Source organism: Malurus melanocephalus, unplaced genomic scaffold, assembly GCF_030028575.1.
Source record: "Malurus melanocephalus ecotype Western Australia unplaced genomic scaffold, MMel_1.1 scaffold_271, whole genome shotgun sequence".
NCBI classification, from domain to species: Eukaryota; Metazoa; Chordata; class Aves; order Passeriformes; family Maluridae; genus Malurus; species Malurus melanocephalus.
The window spans coordinates 197,011-223,312 of NW_026623503.1; the positions used below are offsets into that span (position 1 = coordinate 197,011).

Consider the following 26,302-nt stretch of genomic DNA (forward strand, 5'->3'; position numbering starts at 1 on the left):
AGTGTAGCTTCAGACTAGCATGAGATAATGGTCAGGCATATGCTAAATTCAAGGCCCTTGCTGTTCCACATTTTCTTTCCTTTTATTCCATATAAACCCTGAGCAGAAGGCAACTTGTAGTTTGGCTGTCAACAATGCAGTGTTAATTTTTGGAGCGAATGGGTTTTGGAAAGGTGAGAACCAGGCTCTACATTGCTTGCATGTGTGCCTGTGTGTGGCAGCTGTACTGAGCAAGTGTCCTGGCGAGTCTGGTTTTTCAGGATGATTGCATTCTTCTCTGCAACTCATCTGCACCTTGGCTGATGTTGCCGCTCTTGTTGCTACAAAATCCTTGGAATTTTCACTTAARTTCACTATTCGCTACCAGTAAGAAAGGCTCAGCACATCTGTCACCAGAATCACTGCATTTCCCAGTGGAAACCAACCTCTGACTCACACGCACATTTTCTGGCAGTTTAACCTTCTAATATAGTCTTAGTAACCTAAGGATTCTTGGTTTCTATTCCTGTTTTTCACTTTTTTTCTGGGTTGTGCTAGTGCATCTTTAGTTAGACAAGCTTTTCTGTCTGTGAGGATTCTTGCCCAGTCAGAGATTTTGAAGTCTCCAGCATGGGCTCTGAGGCCTCTTGTTTTCCCTAGTTGTACACATGTTAAGTCTGAGATCTGAGCTGTGAGGTCAGACAATGTCCTGGGCTGCAGAAGCTAACAGTGAGAAGGTACTTTATGTAGAAACAGTGAAAGGTAAGGGGGAGTACAAAGGGTTTGTAGGGTAAAGGTGATGCTGAGTCCTGTTCATGCATGCTCTGTCTTGGTCAGAGTGCTCTCCTGTGACTCTCGGCCAATAACCCATGTTATGTGATCTGTTTAGGCATGTGCACACCGCTGGAAAAATATCTACTATGAGACAGAGTACATCTTGCCCCATGGCTTCTGCAACATCGTTCCTCCCAACCTGCAGTCCAAAGGGAGGAAACTCTTGCCCTGCTATGAAGGTAAGGAGTTGGGCCAGGACTGGGGCTTGTGTCCCTTGCTACATTTCTACTATTACTGTAACTACTGATTTTTTTGTAACATGGTGGCTGCCTTGTGACGTAACAGTGGTGGCAGCTGAGTTTCGGATGAAGTCGAGAGTAGCGCAATGACTGAACAAATTCTGTGACTGGTAAAGCGCATGGTTGCGCTTTACTGGAGGAGTAGTAAGTTTCTGAATTGTGTTTTGATACAGCAGCCCTTCCCTTAGGTAAATAATGAGAAGATATTGATCTGAGCTTGGCCTTCTGTGCTTCACTGTGACACAGAGTAAAAATCCTGAATTGTGTTGCTATCATGACCCCATTTGCCTATGTTACGGAAGCACTTTCATTTTTATGTTGCCGTTTACGTTGCCGTTTACGTTGCCGTTTACGTTGCCGTTTACGTTGCCGTTTACGTTGCCGTTTACGTTGCCGTTTATGTTGTCATATCAGAGGATTGGGATGTGGGGCAGGGAGAGGTGTTATTTTCCTCGCTTTGCGGTACTTCTGCAACAATTTATATTAAATTGCTACTATGTTTTGGATGCCGTTACGTCCCTGTTTGGATCCTCCAAAGGTCTGGGTTTGAGGCGAATGCAGTGGGAGGATGCACCCAGGATGCACCCAGCTCTGAGCCATGGGTGACTGTGCCTTTTGGTTCTGCACCAAATCCCATGTGCCATCATTTTAATTTCTCCTTCTCTAGTGCATATGAGACTTCTGTATTATGTCTCCTTTTTTTAAAGACTTAAGAAGACAGAGTCTCCTTGGCCAAGACTAGTTAACTAAACTAGAGGCACAAGTGTATTGTTAGGATATCTTCTAAGATTCTTGGCCTTGACAGGAACATTTTGGAAAAAAGCACCCTTGCTTCCTCCTTTCTGTCCAGGGCATCATCTTTCTCTTCTTGATTGTAAGAGCCCGAGGAAGTGTGGGAGTTTGGAGAACAAAATGCAGCAGAGTTTGTTGTGGGCAAGACCTGAGATTTTACTTACTTGCTTTTAACCATTTGCCCTCCTGTTGAAAGCTGGCAGCCGCCAGCAACAGGCTTGCTGCTGACATTAGTAAGTTGGAGACAGGTAAGGCAGTAAGGCAATGAATGTCCTGGCAGGTTTCTCTGTTGCTCTTGAGTGGCCATGTCCTAGCTTGGTGGCCCATGAAGCCAGCTCTGTGATGGGACTGTGTCTGTTTCATGCTCACTCTTGCTTCTGAGATGGCTCCTTACCTCCCTCTGGGCTTTGCTTGGGAATCTGCTGTTGCAGACCCACACACCTTTTGGAGATGGCATACACTTGTGCATTGTGCATTTCCCAGCTCTGAAATCAGTCATTATTTGATACGTGAGAAGTTTTGAGGGACTTGATCTAACTATGCTAGCTGCTGTGCAGCAGAATACGAATTCTATGTATTCTATGTAAAAGCTATGTAAGCCTTTCTGTTGTGAGTACCATCCTATTGTATTTGTCCTTCCCTGCCTCCCTGCCTACCTTGTTACTGTCAGTAAAATCAGGATAAGGCCTCACACTGATGTCATACACTGCAAATCATTTGATATTAACTTTATGGTCAATGTGTACATACAGGGATACTGTTGGGGCTTCCTCTGAGCCTGTTATTTCTGCACGGCCTAAAGCCATGGTGGGGTGTGGTTTCTGGAAGAGAAGGATCACTTGTGTTTAGCTATGCAACATGTCTTTGGAGTAAAACTGCTGTTAATCTGACAGGGTATATGCCAGGAATTGCTAGAAAATAGAAATATGTGGGCCTAGCACATGTAGAGCAGCCAGTGGAAATTTGCAGGGTTCATGCAGTACAATGCTGGCTTAATTTCACTGTATGCTAAAGTGAAAATTGAAAGTTTGGGACTGATTTCCACCCACCTCCCTTGCCCCATCAGACATGAAATCGCAGTGTCACAAGGAATGGCTGCTTTTGTTTACTCCTGATTCTTTAAATTTCAATGAAAACAGCTCAGAGAGAGATGGCTGTAGTGTGTCACAGGGGATTTAATTGTTTGAGGTTTGCTGTGAAGTAAGTTTGTGGTCATCCTTGTAGCATTTTTCCTTTACTTTCTGGAAGGAGCAGAAGAAATTTTCCTCCACTGACRGTGATGAATTGCAAGCTCAAAGCATCAAGTCTGAAATGTTTCTACACTGACAGCCTCTGTGGCCATTGCTGGGAGGCTACCCATCAATGAGACCTGTGGCTGCAAACCCTGCACTAGGACACATGCCTTTGTGTGATAAGATTCCAGTGTCTCAACCTTCTCTGGATCTTGCCATGTGCAAATAGGGGTAGACAGTAGTGTGCTTGCTTCCAGAAGCTCTGTTTTTAGTGCAGATAAGGCGATGAGCCCCAGCTGCTGAAGGGTGCAGGCCAGCTGAGTGCACATCAGTCTCCATCCATGGAGAAAATGAAAATTTCCAACTAGATGGTAGTGGTGCAACAGCTTAGTAGTCTCAGGCCTCTTATTCTTGCCTGGCTTCCCTGAAATAGCTGACAGAAGTTTGGAATTGAGAGGTAAGTGGAACAACAGCAATCTCTCTGAGTAGGAACTAATCTGGTTTAGATTAGTTTAGAGCCTGGATGTCTTTTGTGGTATAGTTGATGTATGGAGCCACAGTTTTCCAGGCAATACTTTCAATTGGTTATTTTTTCCATAGTTTTAATGGCTTTCCAAAAAAGGGAGCTGCCTCTTCATTCCCCCAATGCATTCAGTTTGCAGAGAAGGGTGGCTGTGTACCATGAGAGGCAGTCCAGCTGACGGAGAGAGCTGGAATGGTTTCCTACTCCACTGTGGTAAGAACTGGTGGTGGAAGTATGGAAGACTGATAGTTCTTTGATCAGTTAAAAAGGAAACAGCTCATGCTCATATGCCTTGCCTCCAATGGGAAAAGTAATTTCTCCCACAGGTCCAAACAAAACTTGCTTTTCTGGGAGTCATCAAAATATCCCTGCTTTGTGGTGGAAACTCAGTATCACAATGCTAGATTAGAAAGATTACTACTGTTTCTTCCTAGAGTAGTGAAATACTGTAAGATAGGAAACAAAAAGCTTTCAGTGCAAGTGATAGTTTACATATTTGAGGATGATAGATACAGTATTTTATTGCACTCTGTAGCTTAGCTTATATTATGGCATTGAAGTTTGCTTAGAGACTTGCAGCGCCTTTTGTTCAAAGAAAAAGTTCAGGGGCATTTACCTTCAGAATTGTCACACATCAAAGCTAATTCTTTTTGTTGGTATGTTGTTTCATGAAGTTACTTCTTCCTTGGTCTCATTTCACTTGTAACCTGAGATCATCTTGGCTGCAAAGCACTGCTGTCTTCTCTTTGTTGCTTTATGTATTATACATGGCACATCTTTGAAGATGCGCAGGCTGCAGCCTCATTATGCTGCTTTGCTATCAGCTGTTGCTGCTGCAATTTCACAATTTGCAGTCTCTGGTCAGGAGTGCACAGCAGTCTGCAGGCAGACAAAAAAGAACAATAAAGAAGTCTAGAAACAACAAATTTGTCCAGAACTGCTGTTATTACCTGTAGCTATGGGGAAACTAATGAATTTAACCTCATGCCAAGGTTATTATTCAGGTGTACAAAAACTGTGATCTGATACAATAACCACGCAACTTCCATGTAGTTGATTGCTTTACTGCATGGCTGGCTGGCTATGTCGTATGAGTGATAGGTGACACTACTGTTCACTGAAATGGAAGTGATATAGGAGCAGTCTTGGTTTTCATCCCTTTTTGGCTCATCCATTGCTTGGGAGAGGCAGACTGGCTCTAGGGAGCAGGCAGAAGTCTGTGATCCTGGGATGTGACCATTCAGGATGGGTGATTGCCCTTGACTGTGACCATGGGTGCATGGGTGGAAAGGAGTCTTGCTTGGGTGTAGAGGCAGGTGTATTYCACTACTGATGGGAGTTAGGTGGGCAAGACAAGGAGGGATAGTTTTGTGCTGAAAGGCTTAGGCTGGGATCCAGGAGCCCAGTGTCTGTCTGTACTGGGCTGCTGGCTCCTTGGGAAGACTGCATCTGTCTTGATTCCCCCTGAAATGTGATGCTGATCTCTGCTTTGTGTCACCAGAGCTTTAAATTCTCAAACAGCTCCAGTATCTGAGGTGTTTGGACCTCTGTGCTTCCATTTCCACTTGTAAAATGTCACTGGCCTTGTCAGTGAAGACTGAAGTGAAGAGAGCCTGAAGACTGGGAGAAAGGAAATGTCACCTCAGAACTTCATAACAGGCAGCCAAAGAAGTCATTCAGCATTTCAGCCTTCTCTGCAATTTCTGTTGCAAGGGGTCCTGTTTCCATTCAGCAGTGGACCCTACATTTTCCTTAGTATCCTTTTGTTGGTGATGTGTTTGAATAAACTTTTCTTGTTAGCCTTGATGTCCCTCCCCAGATGTGTTTCCAAATGAGCCTTGGCCTTTCTCATTGCATCATGCAAGGGTGGGGATCCTGCTGTAGTGGAGGCTGGGCTTTTAGGACATGCACAGAATTATTTTTCAGGGAATGCTGGAGGGAGAAATCTCCTCTTCTTGGCTCTCTTAATGAAAAAAAAATGTTCATATTGATAATTTTTTTTTCCCAGGCAAGTAMTGCCTGGAGAATCTGTATATGGAGCTAGCAGTTCAGAGCCCCAGCTTGAACTTGCTGAATAGCTATGGGCTAATACGGGCTCCAGTTACCAGTGGAATTGTCATGCATTAGCACTCAGAGACCCAACTGTGCTTCTAGTCTACTGGGATGCACATCTACTTTGGCAAGACCCTGCCTTGGCCAAGAGTGCTAGACATTTGGACTGTAATTTGTGGATCGAGCCTTTATTCTGCAAGGTCTCTCCAAGTGAACCTCTCCCTGTGCAACTGCTATGACCTCAGCAAATGTCTGAAAGTCTGAACGTCTTTATGACGTTAGGAAGATACTATATGTAATACAATAAATGTGTGTGTGTACATATGTCTATATAAAATGTTTTGAAAGAAGGCAGCAGTTTTTATAATTAATTCCTTCAGTATGGTAAAATACAACTCCAAAGGAACTTGCTTGGTTCCAGAGTCAGTTTGCTCATTGATTTAATTAAAATTTTTATCATTTAGCCATGAGTTAATGGGGCTTAAAATAATAAAAAAAATTAAAAGTTTCACAATTATCAGGTTATGCCATAAGTTGTTTTTGAGCATGAATAATTGTAATATGCAGAAGTAGTGATAGTATGGTAGATATCTGAAAATAACACTCTGGAAAAAAACTGCAAAGGCTCTGATCCAGCTGTAAGTTTCAAATACACCTAAGATGAAAATTTTTGGATTAAGGCAGGGTGAAAAGTGTTTTTCTTTGCTCTGTTTTCCTGCTTACCACCCAGAACTTAATGTATTCCTAGAAATATTTTTCTTCATCATCAAAAACRTATAGTAAAAGTTCCTTAGATTTCACAGGTCAAATAATTGCTATATAAAGTCCATGAGCAAAAACTATAGGATGCTGGTTGGTTTTCCTATGAACTGGGAGCTCTGAGCAAGTGGCCATGAAAAGCAGCAGATCTAAACATCCTGCAGAAGAGACTGTTGTTTCATCAAGTAGAAACACAGTACCTTTTCTTCACTCACTGTCTTCCTTGAGCTTGTGTCCTGAAGTAGCCCTCTACCAAAATGTTTCCGGGGGCTTTGATGACTGTCATTGTAGTAATGGGCCTGAGGGTTAAATCTCCTAGTGCAGGGTCAGTGGCACACAGGCATGGATATCACTTTTTGCTCCCCCCTTCTGAGCTGTAGTGATTTATCTGACGCAGATTTAAACCTCTTCTACTGCACCTTTGCTGGAGCCATGCTGCTGCTATTTTCATGCTGCTGTGATACTGCTTGTTTAGTGTCTCCCTAGGCAGCACTCTGGCTTGTCTCCCTAGCTGGCCTCTTGCTRTATTCCCTGATGTGGGTTAGTGTGCTTCATGGTGCATGTTGGTGACTGATCCACTGATAAAACCCAAGAGCCCTGCATGCTGCTGTCTCTAGTCTGTGTGAGTAGCAATGCAGCTGGCTCAGGTGAAGAGTGTGTGCTGTGCCAGGGATGACCATGGTTTGTTTTGTTCCCTTCTTCCATCCAGAGTACAAGAAGAAATATGGGGAGGAGCATGGTTCATGCCAGGCAGGGATCGCAGGCTTCTTCACTGAGGTGAGCGGGGGCATGTGCAAAGAATGGTTGGGGTTGGTGAGCGGCTCTCTTCTCCCAGGAGGCGATTCCTGAGCATGGCTTGGACAGTGGGCTGAGTGCTGAGAATGGCCCCTTCCTGCCAGCAAACACCCTTCTGCCTTGTCTGGTTTCCTAGGTGTCTGTTTTTTGCACAGTGACTCCCCAGTGTGTCTCTCAAGGTCTGTGGACAAGAATGAATTAATTGATTCTGGGAAACGTCCTCAGAGAGTACTATTATGTACACCCCAAAACTTGCATAGAGGTATTTGTGTCTGTCATTAACTTTTTACTGTAAGCAGTGATGTAAAATGTCTTCCATGGATCATTTTGTTTATGCATGTGTACATGTGCATGAATATAATGTACATACAAGTACATACATATGATAAATAGTTTTCAGTTCTGCTACAGTTCTTTATTGCAGAAAGATGGAGAAAAAAATAGCGTAATCAAATATATGCACCACAACCATTCTAAATACTTGACCACATTCTTTCCTGGACAGGAGTCTAACAGCCATGTTTCAGTTTTGTCAAGAATTAGTTTGTTCCCTGTGCATGGATTATTTTTGTGGGTAACATTTCAGGATTGTGGCTTTTTTGCTTGTTTGTTTTGGTTTTATTTTAGATTTTTAAAGAACCTTTACCCATTCCTAATTTTATATGCACTGATCTGCAGAATCTATTCTCCCAGCTGATACAAACAGAATAAAGGTTTTCTCTCTTAGAACTTGCCTTCTGCAATTTCAGTGAAATGGGATGGCAGGCAATGTTGCCACAGGGGCACTTCTGGTAACCGGATGTTTAGCCAGCAGCAGCTGTTTCCTGGCTTGTCTGCTCTCTCCAGCTTGTTTCTGTTCCCAGGCTTAAATTCTCCTTTGCTACCCTAGTTCAAAAGATATCTTTGAACTTTTGTCACTTCAGCCTGGTGGAACCAGGAAATGCAGATAAATGGCAAATGGGTCAAATGGGCAATCCGGTACCTTATATTCAGCACTGTGGATGGTAGTTGCTCCTGTCAGTAAATAATCCCTTGACCTTAGAGGCATAGCACATATGAAGGAAAAAGCTTTTTCTAAGCGTGTCCTGCACGTTGGTTGGGTTTTCAGTCCTGTCCCCATAGTCTTATTAGGAGAATCCCTTGTTTAATAGCTCCCCCCAACTGGAACTGGTCACCTGAAGGTGACTTGGATATGAGCGATTTCCCGCAAGGATGGGATTCACCCATGGCCTTGCACTGAATGGAGATGTGAAGAAAATAGCTGCTCACATGTCTTCTTCAGGGCTAGACAACTTACTGGGCTTAATGCTCCAGAGACTTGATTTAGTCCCTTGCTTGGAGATATTTAATACCACATCCAGGAGCAAGGTTTTCCTGCAAGGATGCTAGATGTTTTGGGGCAACATTTTCTGAATCTCTCTTGAATGCAAATGTACCTTGGATTTTGACTCAAAAACAGTATCCATTAGCATCTACCTTTGATTGCTGGATCAAACTTTGCCTGCTTTCTATGGTCTTTTAAAGTGCTCAATCACTCTGGTTATCTGTAATAATTCCAAGCCATTTTATGATTCTGTGATGACTCTATAGCCAGGTTGTCTCTCAAAGACCAGAGTGTATCTGATAACAGAGCAGGTGAAATGTTCCAACTGACATAATACATGTCCTGCTTGTTGAGTACACGGCACCTCTTTAGCTTCAAAATTGTAAAATTGAAATCCCTTGTGCCATTCTTGTCATGATTGGTTGGTGCAGCATGTCAGCCAGCATCAGCATGTGATCTGTAGCTGAGTGGTGCGTCTGGGTGGGCTGCAGTGTCTCTATCTCTGGGTCTTCTGAAGGAGGTTGGGAACGGCAACAAGTGGAGAGATTTTTGGGGGAGCTATGTTATCACGGATAAGTTTGACAGAAAGACTGAGGAAAGTCTTCTATTGCGGCAAAATAGCTGAGTGGACCATTAAAGCAAAGTGTGTCTCTGGGGTGTATGAAGGGATCTCCACATTGGGGAAGAAGGAAGGATGCACTCTAAATGCACACAGAATAGAGATTATTATATATGGACTTATAACTGGTGTTTCGAGTAAATATTCTGGTCCTTCTCCAGTAATGTGTAAAGCATGATTTTTTTTGTCCAGTTTTGACTGTTATTTTGTTCTCCAACCCTTTTCCTCACATACTTGTGTTTTTCCTGTTGTAGGAGCTGGTCATCATGGGGGCACCAGGATCTTATTATTGGACAGGAACTGTCAAAGTACTGAATATCACTGACAACACATATTACAAGCTGAATGATGATGCTGTGATAGCCAGGCGGTACACATACCTTGGTAAGCAGCTTTCTGGTGCTCACTGTGAATGGGAAATAGTCCAACAATGTATTTCAGGGCTTTGATGCTATAAAGTTGATACTGATCTTTTTACGGTGATGTGGGGTACTTTTCATAAAAGTGTGAAAGGAAGAAAATTTGAATTAAAGTGATASTTATCTGGAAAGAAATATAAGCAAAGAAGCATTAAAAATATACCATTTTACTCTCCTCTCCGCCCAGTTTTGCTATAATTTTTTTGACTAATATAGAACACGCATTTAAACTGAACATCACATTGGATTGTAGTGGCCTTCTTAGCATTCCTGCCTTTGCCCTGTGACAGTCAAATTATTTGTCTCTTTGTCACAAACTGCATGTCTGCTTGCATGTGCCTTTAAAATGGGTATAATAACTAATTACAGAATGTGTATTGCAGATATGTTTATTTCAACAAAAATAATACTATCTAAATGTGTCGTTGGCAACTGAAGGAAATTGTGAAAKGGTTGGCTATATGTATATCAATTGGTTTTACTTGCTCTAAAACCAGCTAATGTCCCTAAAATACTTAAAGACTTATACCTAACCTGAAGTGCTTAAGGCTGTTGAGACCTAGAAGTCTGATATTGTTTGACTAAAGTCTTGCATTGATCTCTTACTGTCCCCTTAACCTTTAGTCTTTTAAAAAACACCATTTGGGAGATACTGCTTGGTGATAGCTAAATGAAGAGTGAATGTTTATCTATTTGCAGACATAAATAGGTTTTGCCACTGACAGACTTGAATTATAGGATTTCCTATATAGACAAGAGCCTCATAATTTGTAGCAAAAGAGCGAGGCAAATACAAGACAACTTTAGAAGGAAAGCTACTCTACTCATCTTTAGTTATTTTATATTTTAATATCAAATAATGCAGGATCTTTGATCTTTGAGCTTTTTTTTGTTTGATATGTCATCCCATTTTTCTTTTTCCTTAGACAAAAGTCTTTTTAAGCTTTTAACTTGTCTGACTTCTTTGCCCACTGTCCTTTGATGTTTCCCCAAACAAAAAGGAACATGGTTTTCCAAGCCTTCCCGGGCARTGATTTTAGCCAAAGGAGGGCACATAACGTCTGATCCATATGGGATCGTTCCTCTTTGATATGATACTTCCTCTGTGGTCATGTGATTGCCTTTCTCTRTGTGTACCTTTTTGTGTTTTACTGCTTTCCTCTCTTGAGTTGCAGTTGGCTAGTTGGTCCCAGTAGCAGCTCCATTGGTCATCTCCACACACATGACTTTCCTCTCTCAGCTTTTGGAAGTATACTTGAGGTTGCATTCTCACTTCCCATCCCCATGAGCTTTTGAAAAGAGTATTGGTGTATCCTGAGCAGAATGGTTGTTGAACTCTATGTGCAGCCCAGAAGCAGTGAAAYGTCATAAGCCTGATCCAGCTGGCTGATCTGTTTCTCAGGCGCTTTCATTTCATGGTTCTTTATTATTTATTTATTTATTTCCTCTACCACTCAGGATATGCAGTGACAGCAGGTCATTTCTCTCAGCCAACTACCACTGACATTGTAGGAGGAGCTCCCCAGGATGGAGGCATCGGAAAGGTGGGGCTCTTTATCAAACAGAAATGTGGTTGGATGCAACAATGCAAAATGCAATACTGATGCAGTTCCAATATGTATGACAAGACAAGGGTTTTTTGTCTGTAAGGTAGTTTTGACCACTGAGCGGAGGAGAGGTGAGGTAGTTTAGTGAAGTAATCAAATTTTTTCAACCTGGCTCTCCTGATGCCTCGCATCCTTCACCTCTCTTGCCTCTCTTTCCCTCCCAAAGCTTACAATACCCCATTTTAATGAGACACAGACAAGATATCTTTTACACTGCTTTTGTTTAGGATTTGTGACATTTAGGCATCACTTAAAGCTTTTCTAGAAATGAAAATACTTGTAAAAGAGAATTTGTCTTCTGCTTGTTTAACTCATTTATTTGACTGTTTCAGTATTTACTTCAAGGAAACATCTCTAATAGAATGAGAAGCTGCCTCTTAAGTGGTTTGATGCCATTTTTAAAGCTTSATAATATGTTGATGTTTAGTATATTAGGGTCTGAGTTTTTGTCCTCTGTACTTGGAAATCGTGGTGATAGTCTCTTAAGAAGGAAGGAAACAAAAAATATTTTCCTGTAGGCATACGTATGTTCAATGTGCAAAAGATGTAAACAAGTGATTGTCTAGATGGAAATGGCTAGCGAGTTAGGCAAGCCTGGTATCCACATGCTGTTGAGGGTGAGCACTGTGATCTCTTAGGCTCTTCTAAACCCAAGGTGGAAAAGTGGGAATGGGAAGAGGCGGGGAAGGAATGTAAAGGATCTGCTTTTGTCCCCCTTTCTTCAAAATTTAATCCTTTCAGGACCTGCTGCCATCACTTGCTTGAGCAAGGACATCCTTTCCCTTCCATCTTCCTCCCTTTGGCTCTTGTGCTCTATAGTGACATGAGTTGTAGCTGAATCATAACAAGGAATTAGAGATCTCAACTATCAGGAACTGTACTACTTAGGCACATTATTTTTGATAGTAACCATGTTCTGGGGTAGCAGTGCAAGTGGGGAAAATGGGATAAAAGTGAAGGATGCAGGTACTTATATCTGATCTGGCGTGAGTAGGACATAACAGGTTATAGTAGCAGCACAGTTGCTACTGAGAGGAGTGCATAGGAAAGACACTTTCCTTATCCCTGATGTTCTGTTATGGCTGCTGCAATGCACCTTCCTTCCAACCTATTTTTTCTGTGGAAGAAATTTCATTTCTCTACAAGGAGAGGGGGCAGGGGGACTCAGCTCCTGGCAAGAGATCCACAAGAAAGTAGCTGGCTCTGTAGTTTGAAGACTATTGCTCTAATTGCAAAAGCTTACGTTGTTCTCCCTTGGCATGAGATGAGGATAACAGGAACACATGGTGAAGTGGCGGTAAGAGATGCTGAATACAGAACATTACAATGAGCCATCTTGTTGTGCTTTCCACACATTCTAATAAGTTGATCTTTTTTCCTTCTCTGATAGTCATTAGCATTGTCACACCTTTTCATTTTAGTTAAAGCCAGGATTCTAAATGAGGCTGAGTGATTTCTCTGAAGTCACAGGTGTGTCATTGGGATTGTGTTTGGAGTTGGGACATGTGGCAACATGTTGTCACTGCTAAACAAGTCACTGCAAAAGCTAGGGAGTCCATTGTATATAGAGGAATTGTCCACAGTAAACTTGTGCYGTGTTCTTCACTGGAAACAGCTGTGAACTCTGTCTCACCACCTATTATTAACTCATCACATATTCAATTATGTCCAATGCTTGGCTCTGCCACATGACCTTGGAAGTAAGGGATCCTCTGTCCTGCAAACTGTGTGAGCATCTGCGAGGAGGGAGCCTGTCAAATGCCAGAGGAGTCTCAAAGACTGACTGAGCCAGCCTTTCTGTTGAAGAGACTCTTTCTGCAAGCCATGCACTTTACATCTTAAATTTTGGTACCAGATCTGTTCTTGAACTAGTATCAATACTTTTATCCCCAAGGATTCCAGATTAAACAGTTTCTTAAACGTGGGAACGAGCAATGAATAGGCTGTTTGAATAGTTTTCTGAATTACAAATTATTTCAGACAGAAGCACCATGAAGTTTGCAGTGCAGTACATGCAGGCTCATGGTCTTGCTAAGGTAATGCTAGATAAGGGAAGGGGAGCAGGGTTATGCATTCTCAATCTTTTGCCCTACTCATTTCCAGACAGTCTCCAGATGCCACTTGTTTGAGAGTTGGGAATTTGCATGGCTAAATGCTTTTAAATGCACACATGTGCACATACATATGTGTACCAAAAAAGTAGGCAACAAGATAATATTCAAGTGTTTTTTATGATAAGCCTCTGATTTTTCAGGACAGTGGGGAGCTCTGTGTCATCTTTTAAGAGAAGACTGACCAATAAAGTGGTCATGAAGGGTTTGATCTTGGCAGTACCCATGATCATGATTTAGAGATTATTTAGAAAGTACCATTGCTACACCATTATGTGCTTCATAGTTAGTATTCATTAACTTTTTTCAACTTTCAGGTTTATATTTTCAGAACTGACAGACGATCAAGCTCTTTAATAAAGATTTTTCAGGCTTCAGGAAAAAAGGTGAGCATTTATGTATGTGTGTTTTCTATAAAGAGGTAGAGAGGTGGGAAATAGAGGCAGAGTCATCCTGGACCATAATTTTCATTCTACTCCTTCATAAGTTGTCAAACAAATCCTGTTTCTTCTTATCCTCCCAGAAGAGCTAAACCTATTTTACACATCAGCTGTATGCCATTTCTTCTGTACCAGTCGTGAATGCAATGTCTGCTCAATGCCCATGTAACTGAAATACAAGGTCTTGCTGGAATTTGTAATACTGGTTCTCTTAAGTCTTATATGACTGTAGTAGATCTGAGATGTGGGATGTGAGGTGCCAGGTAAGCCTACTTGCAGAGTTTTCTCTGGGAGATGTGGGTAACCTGGAGTTCAGTATGCTAAGCGTCMGTCTGTTTTCGTGTGTCATCCTGTGACAAGGGGGATATTTCAGTTACACTGTTTCATGGAGGACCAGTTTCATTGCCTCAACAGATGATGTTTTCTCCCTTCCCGCTATGAATCAGTCCTGCATTCTTAGGACTGCTGTCTTAAAGCTGGACTGCCCTCCCGCTCCATGAAATTTGTGAGTGCTAGTGAGATCTAGCTCCCCCAGTGTGGTGGTCTGTTTGAATGAGGAACAGCTTGTGTTCCTCATTCAAAACTTTTCTGCAGGAAAAAAAAAAAAAGTGGACAATATATCTAGCTACAGGTAATAACAAAAAAGCGCTTGATTTGGGAATAACTGAGTGTTGAAATGATACCTCTTCTCTGGGGTTACCTGTGTTCCTCTGGAAGGAGAGAAAATACAGAAAAAGAAGGTTGCTGGAGGCTTTTGGCTCTTGAAGACCTGCCACCTTCAGAAAGACCCAAATTGCTTGACTGTGTCCTCAAGTTAGGAATGTTACTGTGTTTTGTTATTTTGTCCCAGCAAGACACAGTTGCAATATTAAATAACTTGCCTGAATAGGGGAGAACTACAAGGATATGTAGGTGGGTGGTGTGACTTGTGTTTTAGGGCTTCTCCAAAATTTTACTTAGTCTGCACTGGCAGAATTACAAACATCTTGAAAGGAAAAGACCTCCCAGTTCTTCCAGTGCATCTCCYGTGTTTCATTGCTTCCTGTTCATTTTTTTGCCTGTTGAGTTTTAAATGTCCCTAAGGATGTGCTCCTGACTATTCTTCAGCCTAATAAACAGAGCCATTAGGAAGTTTCCAGGTTTTAGCCAAAACTTTTCCCTTTTCAGTTTAGTTGGTTTATTCTAATATGTAACTTAACTAATAAAGTATTTACATCATTCAAGAACTTCTAGGGTTCTTTTCCACTAGCATCTTCTACAAATTATCAAAAATCCAAATTATAATTTTATTTTAAAAAGAAGGCTGTGCTAAATCATCTTTTTTTTGTTTGATTGCTGTTTTTTGTTTTGTTTTTGTGGTAGAAGCAAAACCAGACCTGCTCAGCAATGAGCACTGCCTGGAAATGAGCTCTCACAAAATGCTACATCCTTCCCAGCAGTGTGAAAGTTCATTGCTCTGACATTCAGATGTGAACAGCAGGCCAGTTTCTTCCTTCCTTTTTATTAATGGAGGCTGAACTAGCAAATCAAATGCAGACAAGAAAAAAGAAAATGCAGTACCTTGTTACAAATGTTAAATATACAAACTTTAGGTTCTTACAGCACTGTGAACTCACTCATGCTGCAGACACATCCTGTCACAGTTAAGTAAATAATGGCCTTTGCCTGAAAACTGCCTGAATACATAATTAAATGCTTTTTGTAACTTTTGCTCATTACCCATGAGGAATTTACTCATGAGAAATTTCTTTTAAAACCTTAGTGGATTAAAAAAATTAACAGAAAATCCACAAAGGAGCTTGAGTTACTAAATAACTGGAATCAAATTATACTTGAGGTCTGACTTTAAACTCACACAAGCACAAAAATCAGAATTAACAAACTGAAATGCTATCCTTACTCACCTCTGTATTATATATTTAGCAACTTTTAAATCTCAGAGACTGCATAGAATAGTGTTGTTGCTGCCCATCTTCTCGCATGCCCATCTTCATGCATGTTAACTTAACAGGCACAGAAGACAATAGTGCAGTGAGTAATGGAAAAGTTCTGCAGTGAGTAATGGAAAAGCAGTCAAGAAAAGTGATTAATTCTTTTAAACATAAGTAATTATTTCTTTAACCTCAATTTGTCCTACTATGTAGGAAATAGCTCTCAATTTCAAATACAAGGTGGTATCTTTCCCAGTTTCCTGTGAAAGCTGCTTTTAATTTTGAGGCTGTAGTTTATAGCTGGTTTCAAAGAGTATGCCTTGTGTTACCTTAGCAGAAGTGAATGAAATAAGGGTRAAATATCATTTTTGCTTTTAGTTTCTTTCTTGTGTTTAAATGTGCTTTGAAATTTGTAACATGGGTGCTSGTTGGGGGATAGTTAGTTTTTAATGTTCATTCAAATAAAAAAAATAATGGAGTGAAATTAATGTATTTCTTAATTTTAAGCAATTAAGTTTATCAAGCAATAATAAGTGGAGATTATAAGTGGCTTATTTTTATTGTTTATCACCTGAAAAGCTATTATTGAAATTATTTGTTTCTGTATTAACTTACCTTCCTGTACATGAGAGGAAAGGCTATGATTAAGACCCACAACCATTACTGCCCTTTGATGGTGATTAATATAAATAAATACAAATAGAACATGGAAAGATATTCTACAATCAAGTCATAGTCTTAGATAGCTATTTTCRTGGCCTCTTTCCTACTTTTCTTTCTTTTCTTTCATTATTTCTCTCAGGTATCCCCAGATCATCTGTAGAACTTAACTTCAAGGAAGTTTCGCAGTGGGCATGAATAATCACTGTCTTGATCTAGTTTGGGAAACTGATTTCATCCCTTCCTAGCTTTAAGCATTTGACAAGCAAATGTCAAAGACTAGCTTTGAACTAAGCTAGTTCTAGGAAATCTCTTTAAGTGTCTCACTTAARTACGTCCCAGAGTATAATTTCTGTTGGTGAAACATCCAGTCTGATGCATTGTTATAGTAAAGTGTTTTAATTTGTGCCAGTATTATTCCTAAAGCTTTTTCTATAGGAGTGCTTGTGAGTGATAAAACAGCAAGACATCATGTGAAATTAAATGAATAAACCAAACAAAACAAAATCCATGCCTATATGATTTCCTCCTGTGTGTGGGCAGATACTGAATGCTTTGTTGTGACTCAACTTGGTTACAGATGGGCTCTTACTTTGGCTCCTCCTTATGTGCAGTTGATCTGAATTCTGATGGGTTGTCAGACCTGCTGGTTGGAGCACCTATGTTTTCTGAGATCAGAGATGAGGGTCAAGTCACAGTCTATATCAACAGAGGAAACGTGAGTATGTACAGGAGGTGACTTGGTAAGGGAGCGTGTGGGTCCCAGGCAAGGTAATGCTTAGTCCTTCCAGCACTGCAGCACTCAATGTCTCAGACAAGTGGGGCTCTGGATGTCCCTAGCAAAGTAAAGTCACAGGAGGGCTTATCYGGTGTCATGGTTTGCTAGACACCAGCCCACATTTATCACAGTCCTGTGAATCTTACAAGGAGGTCTGAGAAAGTTTCTGGTTGTATGATGAAACTTGGTGGCATTTGTGGCTTCATGTGGATTTGATGCCAAAACTAAATAAGAATTAGCTGCTTTGAATGAGTTTCCTTTGTGTTTTGGGTGGTCTCTAAGACCTAAAACACAAATTAGAATGCAAATGTCTGAGGATTGAAGAAGAGGAGAAAAACGGGAGATTGAATTCATGTTACTTTTACATTATGCCTCATGTAGAGATTTTAGGGGCAATTCTTATTAGCTGGTACTGTTGGATTTTACTTGACCTCAAAAGTCTTGGAAAACTCTGAACTTTGTTACATTGGCAAACCAAGACCATTCTTATGTTCTATTTACAGAAAAACAATGGTTGTTTACATAGTATTAAATATTTAATACTCAGGTTCTAAAGCTGCTGTCTTAAAAGAAGAGTTGTTGTAGACTAAAATGGAATTGGCTTGTATTTTCTAACTTTGAATTTATTTATGCTAGACTTCAAATTCACTGAAAGTCCTAGCATTTAGGAGACTTTAGAAGTGTTTTTGGTGTAATTTTATTTTCTGTTACTGCTCCTTTAAATGAGATTTACTTCAGTTTAATCCACAGGAGCTTCCACCTTTTATGTTGCAGAATTACTGTTGGGGCCTCAGGATAGGATCTAGAATGGCAAACAGATAATAGCCAGCATTTCCTGCTCATAGTGAGAGCATACACGAATTAATTTTTAACTTCTATAAAATAGTCCAGAAGCTACTGTGAGATTCTTATGCTCCTGCACCAGAAGTATAAAAATTACTTGCACAAGCAATTGCAGGATTGTGGGCTTTATTTTGGGCTGTGGACATTTTAAACTTTGTTTCGTTCTGCAAGCACCATTGCTTAAGAGGTTGTTGCAGAGGATCAGAGAAAACTGTGTTATGAAACAAGCACACATAGTGATGCTACATTTAAAATGCTTATAATTTGCTCTTTCCTGTGAGGACTGCAGAGAATTGAGTCACACATACAGACTTGACTGTCTTCTCTCTGTTGTGTTTCAAATTCATTATATGGGATTTTCTTAAAGTCATCAGCTCAACGCAGCTAAGTAAAAGATTTTATTGCATGTTCCATTCACAAAGGAAGCAAAACCAAAACAGCTGTGATGTACAGACTTAGGTTGTGTAACTAATTTTTTTTTTCTTGTGGAAATGTTCCTTTCCCCTTAAGGGAAGACTGGAAGGAGATTAAACTTAGTGTCTGACCAGAAGGTGGATGCACAAGAAATACCAGAGCCATATAAGGCTTCTCACACCATAGTAGTACAAAGCTATTTAATTCTGATTTTTTTCTCAGTCTCTTTATTTCAATAAATCTCTTTCCTTATTCTTAATTTAAGAAGGCTTTTGGGGGACTTTGTTTTAATCCTTCTGTCCTGTACTTAAAATATTTTCAAGTCCAGTTATCAAATATTCTTGCTTAGGAAAAAAAATATTCCTTAGCTCACTGGAGTTTAGCTGAATAAACTTGGACTGGAGATTTCACTCCTTGGATGTAATCTGCCCATAGAGCAATCTCTGGGCTGTTATGTTTTAGATATCTGAAAACTTTCATAAGTTCACCAGTCCCTGTGACTGCATTTAGTTACATCTCTGAGTTACTGTGCTGTTAATTATACATTTTGGTTAAATTACTCATGCACTCCTTTCCTTTAAAACTAAAACCCAGAAGGTTTAAAACACAAGTAAATTAAATTTCTGGAGCCCAGGTAATCTGAATGCAATGAGAGCAAGAGGCAGGCTGCAGCTCTGCCCCAGGTTGTTTCCACAACCTGGCACATGGGAAGCTTCCATGGGGAAGGCTTGGCTCGTCCAGTGTTTGCACTGTTTCCGTGACCCTGTTATATTTCTTTCTTGCTAGGGAGTGCTGGAAGAGCAGCTCATCCTGGGTGGTGACAGTGCCTATAATGCACACTTTGGGGAGAGCATGGCTRCCCTTGGTGACATTGATGATGATGGCTTCCCAGGTCAGTGCAATTTCCTCCATGGCCGTTTCTCCTTAAGTGCGAGCAACACTGGTGACACTATCAGTCTTGCGTGGCATGCATTGCTTATCCAGACCTGACTAGCACCTGGATTCAACCTAAGCATAAATATGGTTGTATAGGATTTGTGTGCTAAAGCCTTTTGTAGCTGACTGTCCTTGAGGTTGGTTTAGTTTTTGTCTTTGCAGGTCATGGTCCAGTCTCATTAACATTGCTTTGCTGTCCTTGCTGTTGTATTTTCTTCTTCCTTGTATGGTTTATAAAAGGCTTGAGACAGCTTCACCCTGAACAGAACAGAAACCTATATCTGACTTCTTTTCCATTTCCCTACATTTCCAAGCCTTTCTGGTTTTGTTGACATAATCTCATTTCTTATCGTGAAGTATAATTAAGAGGTAGCTTCTCACTCTTGATAGCACACAGTCTATTGATTTCTGTCTTTTGCTTTGTTCTTTCCCTGCTCCATTCTCAGGATGCTCAGTGTGAGGCCCCATGCTGTGATAGCAGTAGGTGAGAGCAAAGTCTTGGTGCTCCTTTTCTGCCCTGGTTTCTGGAAGTGAAGTGCAGATTAAGGACTTAGGACTTCTAAACAAAGGCCAATTTAGTGCGTGTCTAGATTTATTTCTTCTAGGCCACTTAGGACACAGTATCCCATTAAGCCTAACCCGGCCTCACTGCATATTGTCCTAACAAATGGTGGGCATGCTCTTCCTCTGTATTTGGACATGCATTTGTGTGTTCTTGTTAATGCTTGTAGGTCAGTTGAGATGATGGCAAGACTGCAGAGGGAGTTGGATCAGTCTGTGGTTATGATGCAATCATGAAAAGCTTAATTTTAGCAGATGCATAGTCACTAAATCCAAGTCGGAGAGGAGAATGAGGTGGTGGCATCATGTTTTCTGCAAGAAGAAGTAATTGCAGTACAAGTGGATCAAATGTAATTTGAAAGTTCACTTTCAGCAACCTTTTTAAAATTCTTGCCGATCCATTTACTATACCTAGCCACCTTGTGAAACCTTGGATTTTTAATGTACTGCTACAACCTTAAAGTACTGCTACAGTAAATATTTTGCTAGTCTTGTCTTGATTCACATAGCTGATGTTCTCATGAGTTGAAGATTTTGTTGTGAAAGGATCCTAAATAACTTTGAGTATGGTTGCTGGCTGATAAACACACATTTTCATAACAACACATGTTTCTAATTAGGTACATCATCTGATTCTGTGAAACATACATATGTATACAAATTCATATGCACTTTTATCCTAGCATGAGCTCTTAATTAAATCAAACAAGTTCCTTCTACTTGGGTTCATATGAGCTGAACATCTTTGTCATGGGGAGCTGTTTTCTTATGGATAGCTGCATCCTAAAATTAGGGAAAAGTTGGATTAATGGAACAGATTGTGAAATCTGTACTGTTTTACAGATATTGCCATTGGAGCGCCTAAAGAGGATAACTACATAGGAGCAGTCTACATTTACCATGGGAGTGCCAATGGTATTATACGTCAGTACTCTATGGTATGTGGCACTATTGTTTATGATCCCTATCTGAAGTCACTTTCCGAGGACCTGCAGAAGTAAACCTTGCTTAATAGGTAACCTCGTCATAGCTCTATATCCTTTTCTCAGTCTTGGTGTGAAGAGGGCTTCTCCCAAAGTTTGTCTATATCTATGCTGAAAGGTAAAAGTATGTTAGTCAGGAGGTATCTTCCTGTCTTTCGTTACAGCTGTCAGCTATATCTTCTTGAAACAAACAAAGTCTCAGGGGTTGAGTGTTAGATTTTAGAGATAGTACTGATGCAGAGGAGAAATGAAGACTCTTGAAAGGCTGAGCATACAAATTATGGAGAGGCCTGCCTATGGGAAGCTGGGAGGTTGCACTTTCTTCTTGTAGAAGCAGACTTGGTGAGAATGAAAAGGTACTAACTGTTCATTTGTGCCTCTTTGCCCATCTTGTTGGCCTTCTTGTATTCTGACAATATGCCAGAGGCCATTCTTAGGTGCCATCCTCCTTACCCACTTATAAAGTAAAACCTTGTTTGGGATATGCTGTGGTATCTTGTGCAGAGATGACACAGTGCAATTTAGGTGCTGTAGCCAGGCAGTAGAGAAGATAAATTCATACTCTTGCTGCCCAGCATGTGTCCCTTAGTCTTTGTCTGGCACATTTCATTGTTCTGAGAGTCTGACTCTTCCCTCCCTCTGTGTGTTTGAAGTTCTGGTTGTTTTGTTTTGTTGCTGGGTGGGATCCTTCACAGTAAATCAATTTCCAGAGAATTAAAGAGTTCAGTGGTTATATTGGCAGCTCTTTTAACAGACTGTAAAAGTTTAGTCCTTCCTTTACCATGAATATGGTATGCACTGCTTTTGAGAAAAAGGAAGTTAAGAGACTCTTTAGTGCATTTTAAAAGTATTCATAATGTGTGGCATGTGGAGGATTCTGCCTGGTTTTTGCCAAGAGCCACTGGCTGGGAGGTTCTTCTCTGACTGTTGAAAAGTCTAGAGCTTTCCAGCTCTTGCTGAAAAGGATTAGATTTTTTTTGACTGGTTTGGTTTTCAAGTTTGGGGGTTTTTTTGGTTTTTTTGGTGAATCATGGGAAAAATTTGCATTTTATAAGGAGGGTGGATCAGCAGGGTGGGAAGGAAAGCATCCTGTTTGTTTGTCCCTTCCCACTGGAGCAAGGCCAGCAGATACAGCACATCTCTCCACTTGAGTGGGAAAACACCCACTCAAGAGTGTAACAGGATATGTGGTCATTGGCTCTTGGTACCATCCCTATCATTATCCCATGTCTCGAGGCAGGCTAGGGGGCACGACTTACAGGCATTGTCTCTGTGCCACTTCCCAGTGTCTGGTGCAGGGCACTAGACCACTGGTGGTTCAAGATCTGCATGCAGCCAGAACTGGTAACAACTTCAGCTCTTAACCTATCCGGATTTGAACCTGGACATTTTGTATCCTATTACTATATTCCTGATCCATCTTAATGTTCTGGATTTCCTTTTTAAAGTAAGCTATGAGAGGTGGAGGGGTAATCCTTCAGGGTATGTATTTTCACCCTTTTCATTTTGTTAGCTCTTCCTCCTCCCTCCTTCTGCTTTCTTCATTTAAAGTGCTGGTAAGTGTTGTTCTCTGGTGTCCCTTCAGCAGCTTCAATAGCAGCAATTAGCAGAAGCAGCTGACTTGGCTTTGTGGCCTGCTATTTTCATTTATGGTATTTAACAGCAGAGCAGCATTATTCCTCTGTCTTGTAGGTTGCAAGAACCCGCAGATGTCTTTTAGGTGTTTGCACCGAGGATTTGTTTTGCACCTAGTTAGGGATTTACTACCCTAACTGGGACCCCCAGAAGTGCAATGTAAGTGTAATATGGGGATGAAATCACTTCCAGTTGTCTTAAGCTTACCTGCCCACAGGTACGAAAGGAGATCTGTACCTAGAGAAGCACAGTTTTCACTGTAACTGTCAGGATATCTTTCTTACCTTCAACTCTTTTTTTCCATTAATTTCTTGCCTGACCTTTTGTCCAATATTAGATTCTTTTATGGGAAGGCCGGGAAAAGTTGGTCACATGTCACAAACTGTGAAGCACCCTCAAAAAACTTGAAATTACTTCATCACTTCCTCTGTCTGTAACTCCTGTAGCTTCATGGAAGAAGTTGATTTGAGTTTTGCTTGAACTTTTACATTGATGGCCCAGCAGAATTATTCAAAGCTGGGAGACTTCTAATTGCCTCCTTAGAAAAAGAGATTTTGATATATTAATTTGCTTCATACAAAGGCATTTACAATGCAAATAATTTAGAGAAATTTTTGTATTAGTAATCAGAAAAAGAAAGAAACTWTGTTGGAAGTTAATTCATCTTTGTGTTCGGGAGGCAGAAATGAGATACAACTTCCAAACTGACAAAAAACATGCCATAATAGCTGATGGAAACTAGAATTTCCAAGTGACATAAAACTTAGTCATTTTGACTTGGAGTATGCTGGCAAACTTGGTGAAAAGAAATGGTTGTGGGGGATTTTCTGTTTCAACTAATTGTTAATTTTATTAAGATGCTTCTTAAAACTTTTATTCACAGAAATTCAAGTAATAAAAAAAAATTATCTCTAGGGTGCAGTTATATTTCTCCCCTGTCAGAAATCTGTTTGATGTGTTCTTTATTTTGYTTGGATCTGCATGAGTAGTGTAATGCAGGTGTGGGTTTTTAATCCAACTCAACACTGATCTCCTACTAGCTGAGAACAGAAGGGCAGTTGACAGTCTTCCTGTTGGGGCTGTRTGGGTGAAGTGCAAGACTGCATGTGTGTAGCACTTCTAGCCCTGAGAAGAGAGACCCAGTGGTCATGAAAATCATGCTTGCATGTTTTGGGGTTTTTTGTTTTGGTGCAGGTTTTTTATAGAGAATTCTTTGTGTTACTGACTAATTTCACTTGTGTGTTTCTACTGCAGAAGCTGTCTGGGCAAACAATAAACCCAAAGCTGCGTATGTTTGGCCAGTCCATATCAGGGGGAGTTGATATGGATAGCAATGGTTATCCAGGTATGTTGGCTACTTTGGCAGTGAAAGCATCAGGAAAATACGGCAGTTGGCTGAGAAAACAGCAGAGCTGGTTGTTTTCAGCCTGCTGGTTCCTGCCACTGCAGATGTTCGGTGAAGCTGAGCTGCTTTTTCCATTTCCCTTCTGCTGCTCAAAGCTCCTGATAAAAATGTTAGGTGATTGCCTAATTCAAGTGTTTGGGCAGTGGTTGAGGATTCTGTATCTGGCCAAGGTTGTAAGTTTCTTGGAAGCTGCTCTGTCAGGCTGGCAATCTTAAAATAACCCAAAAAATAAACAGTAATATAATAGTAGTAGTAAAGATCAAACAATGAAGTAGAAGTGARCATCACAGAACTGATCCTCCAGTTACAAGACTTATGACATAATGATATTTGAAGGGACAAACTGGCTAAGTCTGAAAACACTTATTTTAGTTTCATGCTCTGTAATTTAGCAATCAGTTAGAGAGAACTGAATTCTGTGCCTCCTTTGTAATTGCCTTAATGTTACCAACATTTCAGATATGACTGTTGGAGCCTTCCTGTCAGACAATGTGGTGCTTCTGAGGTGAGATGAATGTCTTTTCCATTCATTGGTTTCTTCTGTTTTCTGTTTATATCTTATGTGGTCTAAGTCCAGTTTCCTCCTTAGTTTATTGTGGCCAGAAGTAGCAATCTGGTTTACTTTTTAAGCAAAACCATAGACATAAATGATGTCAAAGAATGCAGTCTAATTTAAATAGAATAGTGAGGAGTGATAATTTCAGGATAGTACCTGGTCTGTGAAGAAGGGTTAGAGCTGTTGCATCCCAGTGCCTCTTTAGAAAGATTGCTCCTGACTTATGACAAGGCTTTTTTATTATTCTGATATTTACCTCAAGTAAATCAATTGTGATTTAAGGGAATGTATTTGAGCAACAAATTAGCTGCATAGGATGCTGGAATGTAATTTTGCATATATGCATATAGATATGTGTGTATATATATTTTTATATATATATATATAAAATTTTGTATATATATAATTTTATAATGGATGCAGAATGAAATAAGAGTCTTTGGGGAAATGAAATATGGATATGTTTTCAATGCACACAGGTGCTGGGCTGGTGTTTGTTTCAAGTTTTGTGAGTTAAGTGCAATTGCTTGCTCTGTCTGATAGAGAGAGGTGGGACAACTTGGTTCACCAAATTATGCAGGTGGAGGGTTAGAGTAGGAGTGARCTTGAGATACATGGACCTGGGGAACATAGTGGAAAGTTTGATTTTTGCCAGTAGGTCCTTTGTTACACTTGTTAATATTTAATAAAAAAATTCATTTAATGTTTAGGTATCTTTAGAAACTCCTCCATTGTAATGGAATATACAGGGGTGGGATGATCCTGGCAATACAAATGCTGGAGCTGCAGAACAGATGTGCCAGGCTGCTTCCTGTTCAAGGCAGGAGAAACTTGGTTTGTTTTCATTTCAATCAGTTACACTAAAGAAAAAGAAAAAGGAGAGGGAGCAAGGGAAGAAATAATCTTGATGATCAGCATGGGAGGTGGTCGAGTCTTCTGAAGATTTTCCTGTTTCTTCATCATACATGCAGAGGAAGCTAGTAACTGCTTCTATGAAAAGGTGTGCCATGGCCCAGATGGGAATCTGCTAGAAAGAAAACTGCATTTTTCACCTACATTGATGTCACTTGCAGAGGGATGAAGACAAACTGAAAGGCCTATTGTGATATTTCAAACCACATACATCACAATAGCATGATGACCTCTATTCATGCATTCATATGGTTGTGCATTTCAGAGGAAATTGGTGCATTACTGACTAACTTGTTGAGCAGCTTGATTAATTGCTGCGGCTGCCAATTTACAGTGTGTCCCTCTTGCTCTTAGGATAAAGAAACAAGCCTTTTCTTCCCCATACACTCTCTTGCCCTTTTCGCTTTTGTGAAGCCCTTTAACCAAAATGAACAAATGTCCTGCCAAGTGACATTTAGTGGCTTTGGTGGAAGCTTTTATTGACTTAGGGCCGACATATTCTGTTTATTATGTGAGTGAATGCAATGGGTGGTTTTCCCCAGTGATTAACCAAGTGACATAATATTAAAGAAAAATCACACAGTACATGATAGCTAGAGAAATACTGTTTTGAAGGAGAAATTTTTCTAGATAAGTTATAGCATTTGCTCTTTTATGTCTCCCTAAGCATTGAGAAAGAATGTTTTTTTTTTTTCAAAGATGTGAAGTGTTCCTAGGATGCTCATTCTTTTTCCTCCCTCTACCCCATATATATATTTCTAGGGCTAGCATTTCTTCTCATCCTCCATCTCAAAGTGTGAACTTGCAGTGTTACTTCAGGCTGTGGTAAGAGTCTAAGCAGCTGTCTCAGAGATTGATGTGAATCTTTTTCCAGTTGAATAAATTAGGTATAACTACAATTCCTGCTCTCTTCTCCCTCTCCCCTGCCTCTAAATTTAAGTGGCTTGGAGTGAGAGTCCTGAA

General features: G+C 40.5%; 1 protein-coding gene across 3 annotated transcripts in view; it reads left to right on the forward strand.

The window, feature by feature from the left end:
- The window catches only part of ITGA9 (integrin subunit alpha 9), a 238,026-nt gene that overhangs the window by 12,575 nt on the left and 199,149 nt on the right, over positions 1-26,302 (forward strand). For 2 of the 3 annotated variants that reach the window (XM_057376170.1, XM_057376169.1), the window contains exons 4-13: positions 869-992; positions 7,120-7,187; positions 9,403-9,532; positions 11,026-11,111; positions 13,603-13,671; positions 16,897-17,034; positions 19,138-19,243; positions 20,692-20,786; positions 23,721-23,811; positions 24,331-24,376. In XM_057376170.1, the coding sequence (XP_057232153.1) occupies positions 869-992; positions 7,120-7,187; positions 9,403-9,532; positions 11,026-11,111; positions 13,603-13,671; positions 16,897-17,034; positions 19,138-19,243; positions 20,692-20,786; positions 23,721-23,811; positions 24,331-24,376 (953 nt within the window). The remainder of the gene's footprint in view (positions 1-868; positions 993-7,119; positions 7,188-9,402; positions 9,533-11,025; positions 11,112-13,602; positions 13,672-16,896; positions 17,035-19,137; positions 19,244-20,691; positions 20,787-23,720; positions 23,812-24,330; positions 24,377-26,302) is intronic. The other variant, XM_057376171.1, reaches the window with a different exon arrangement.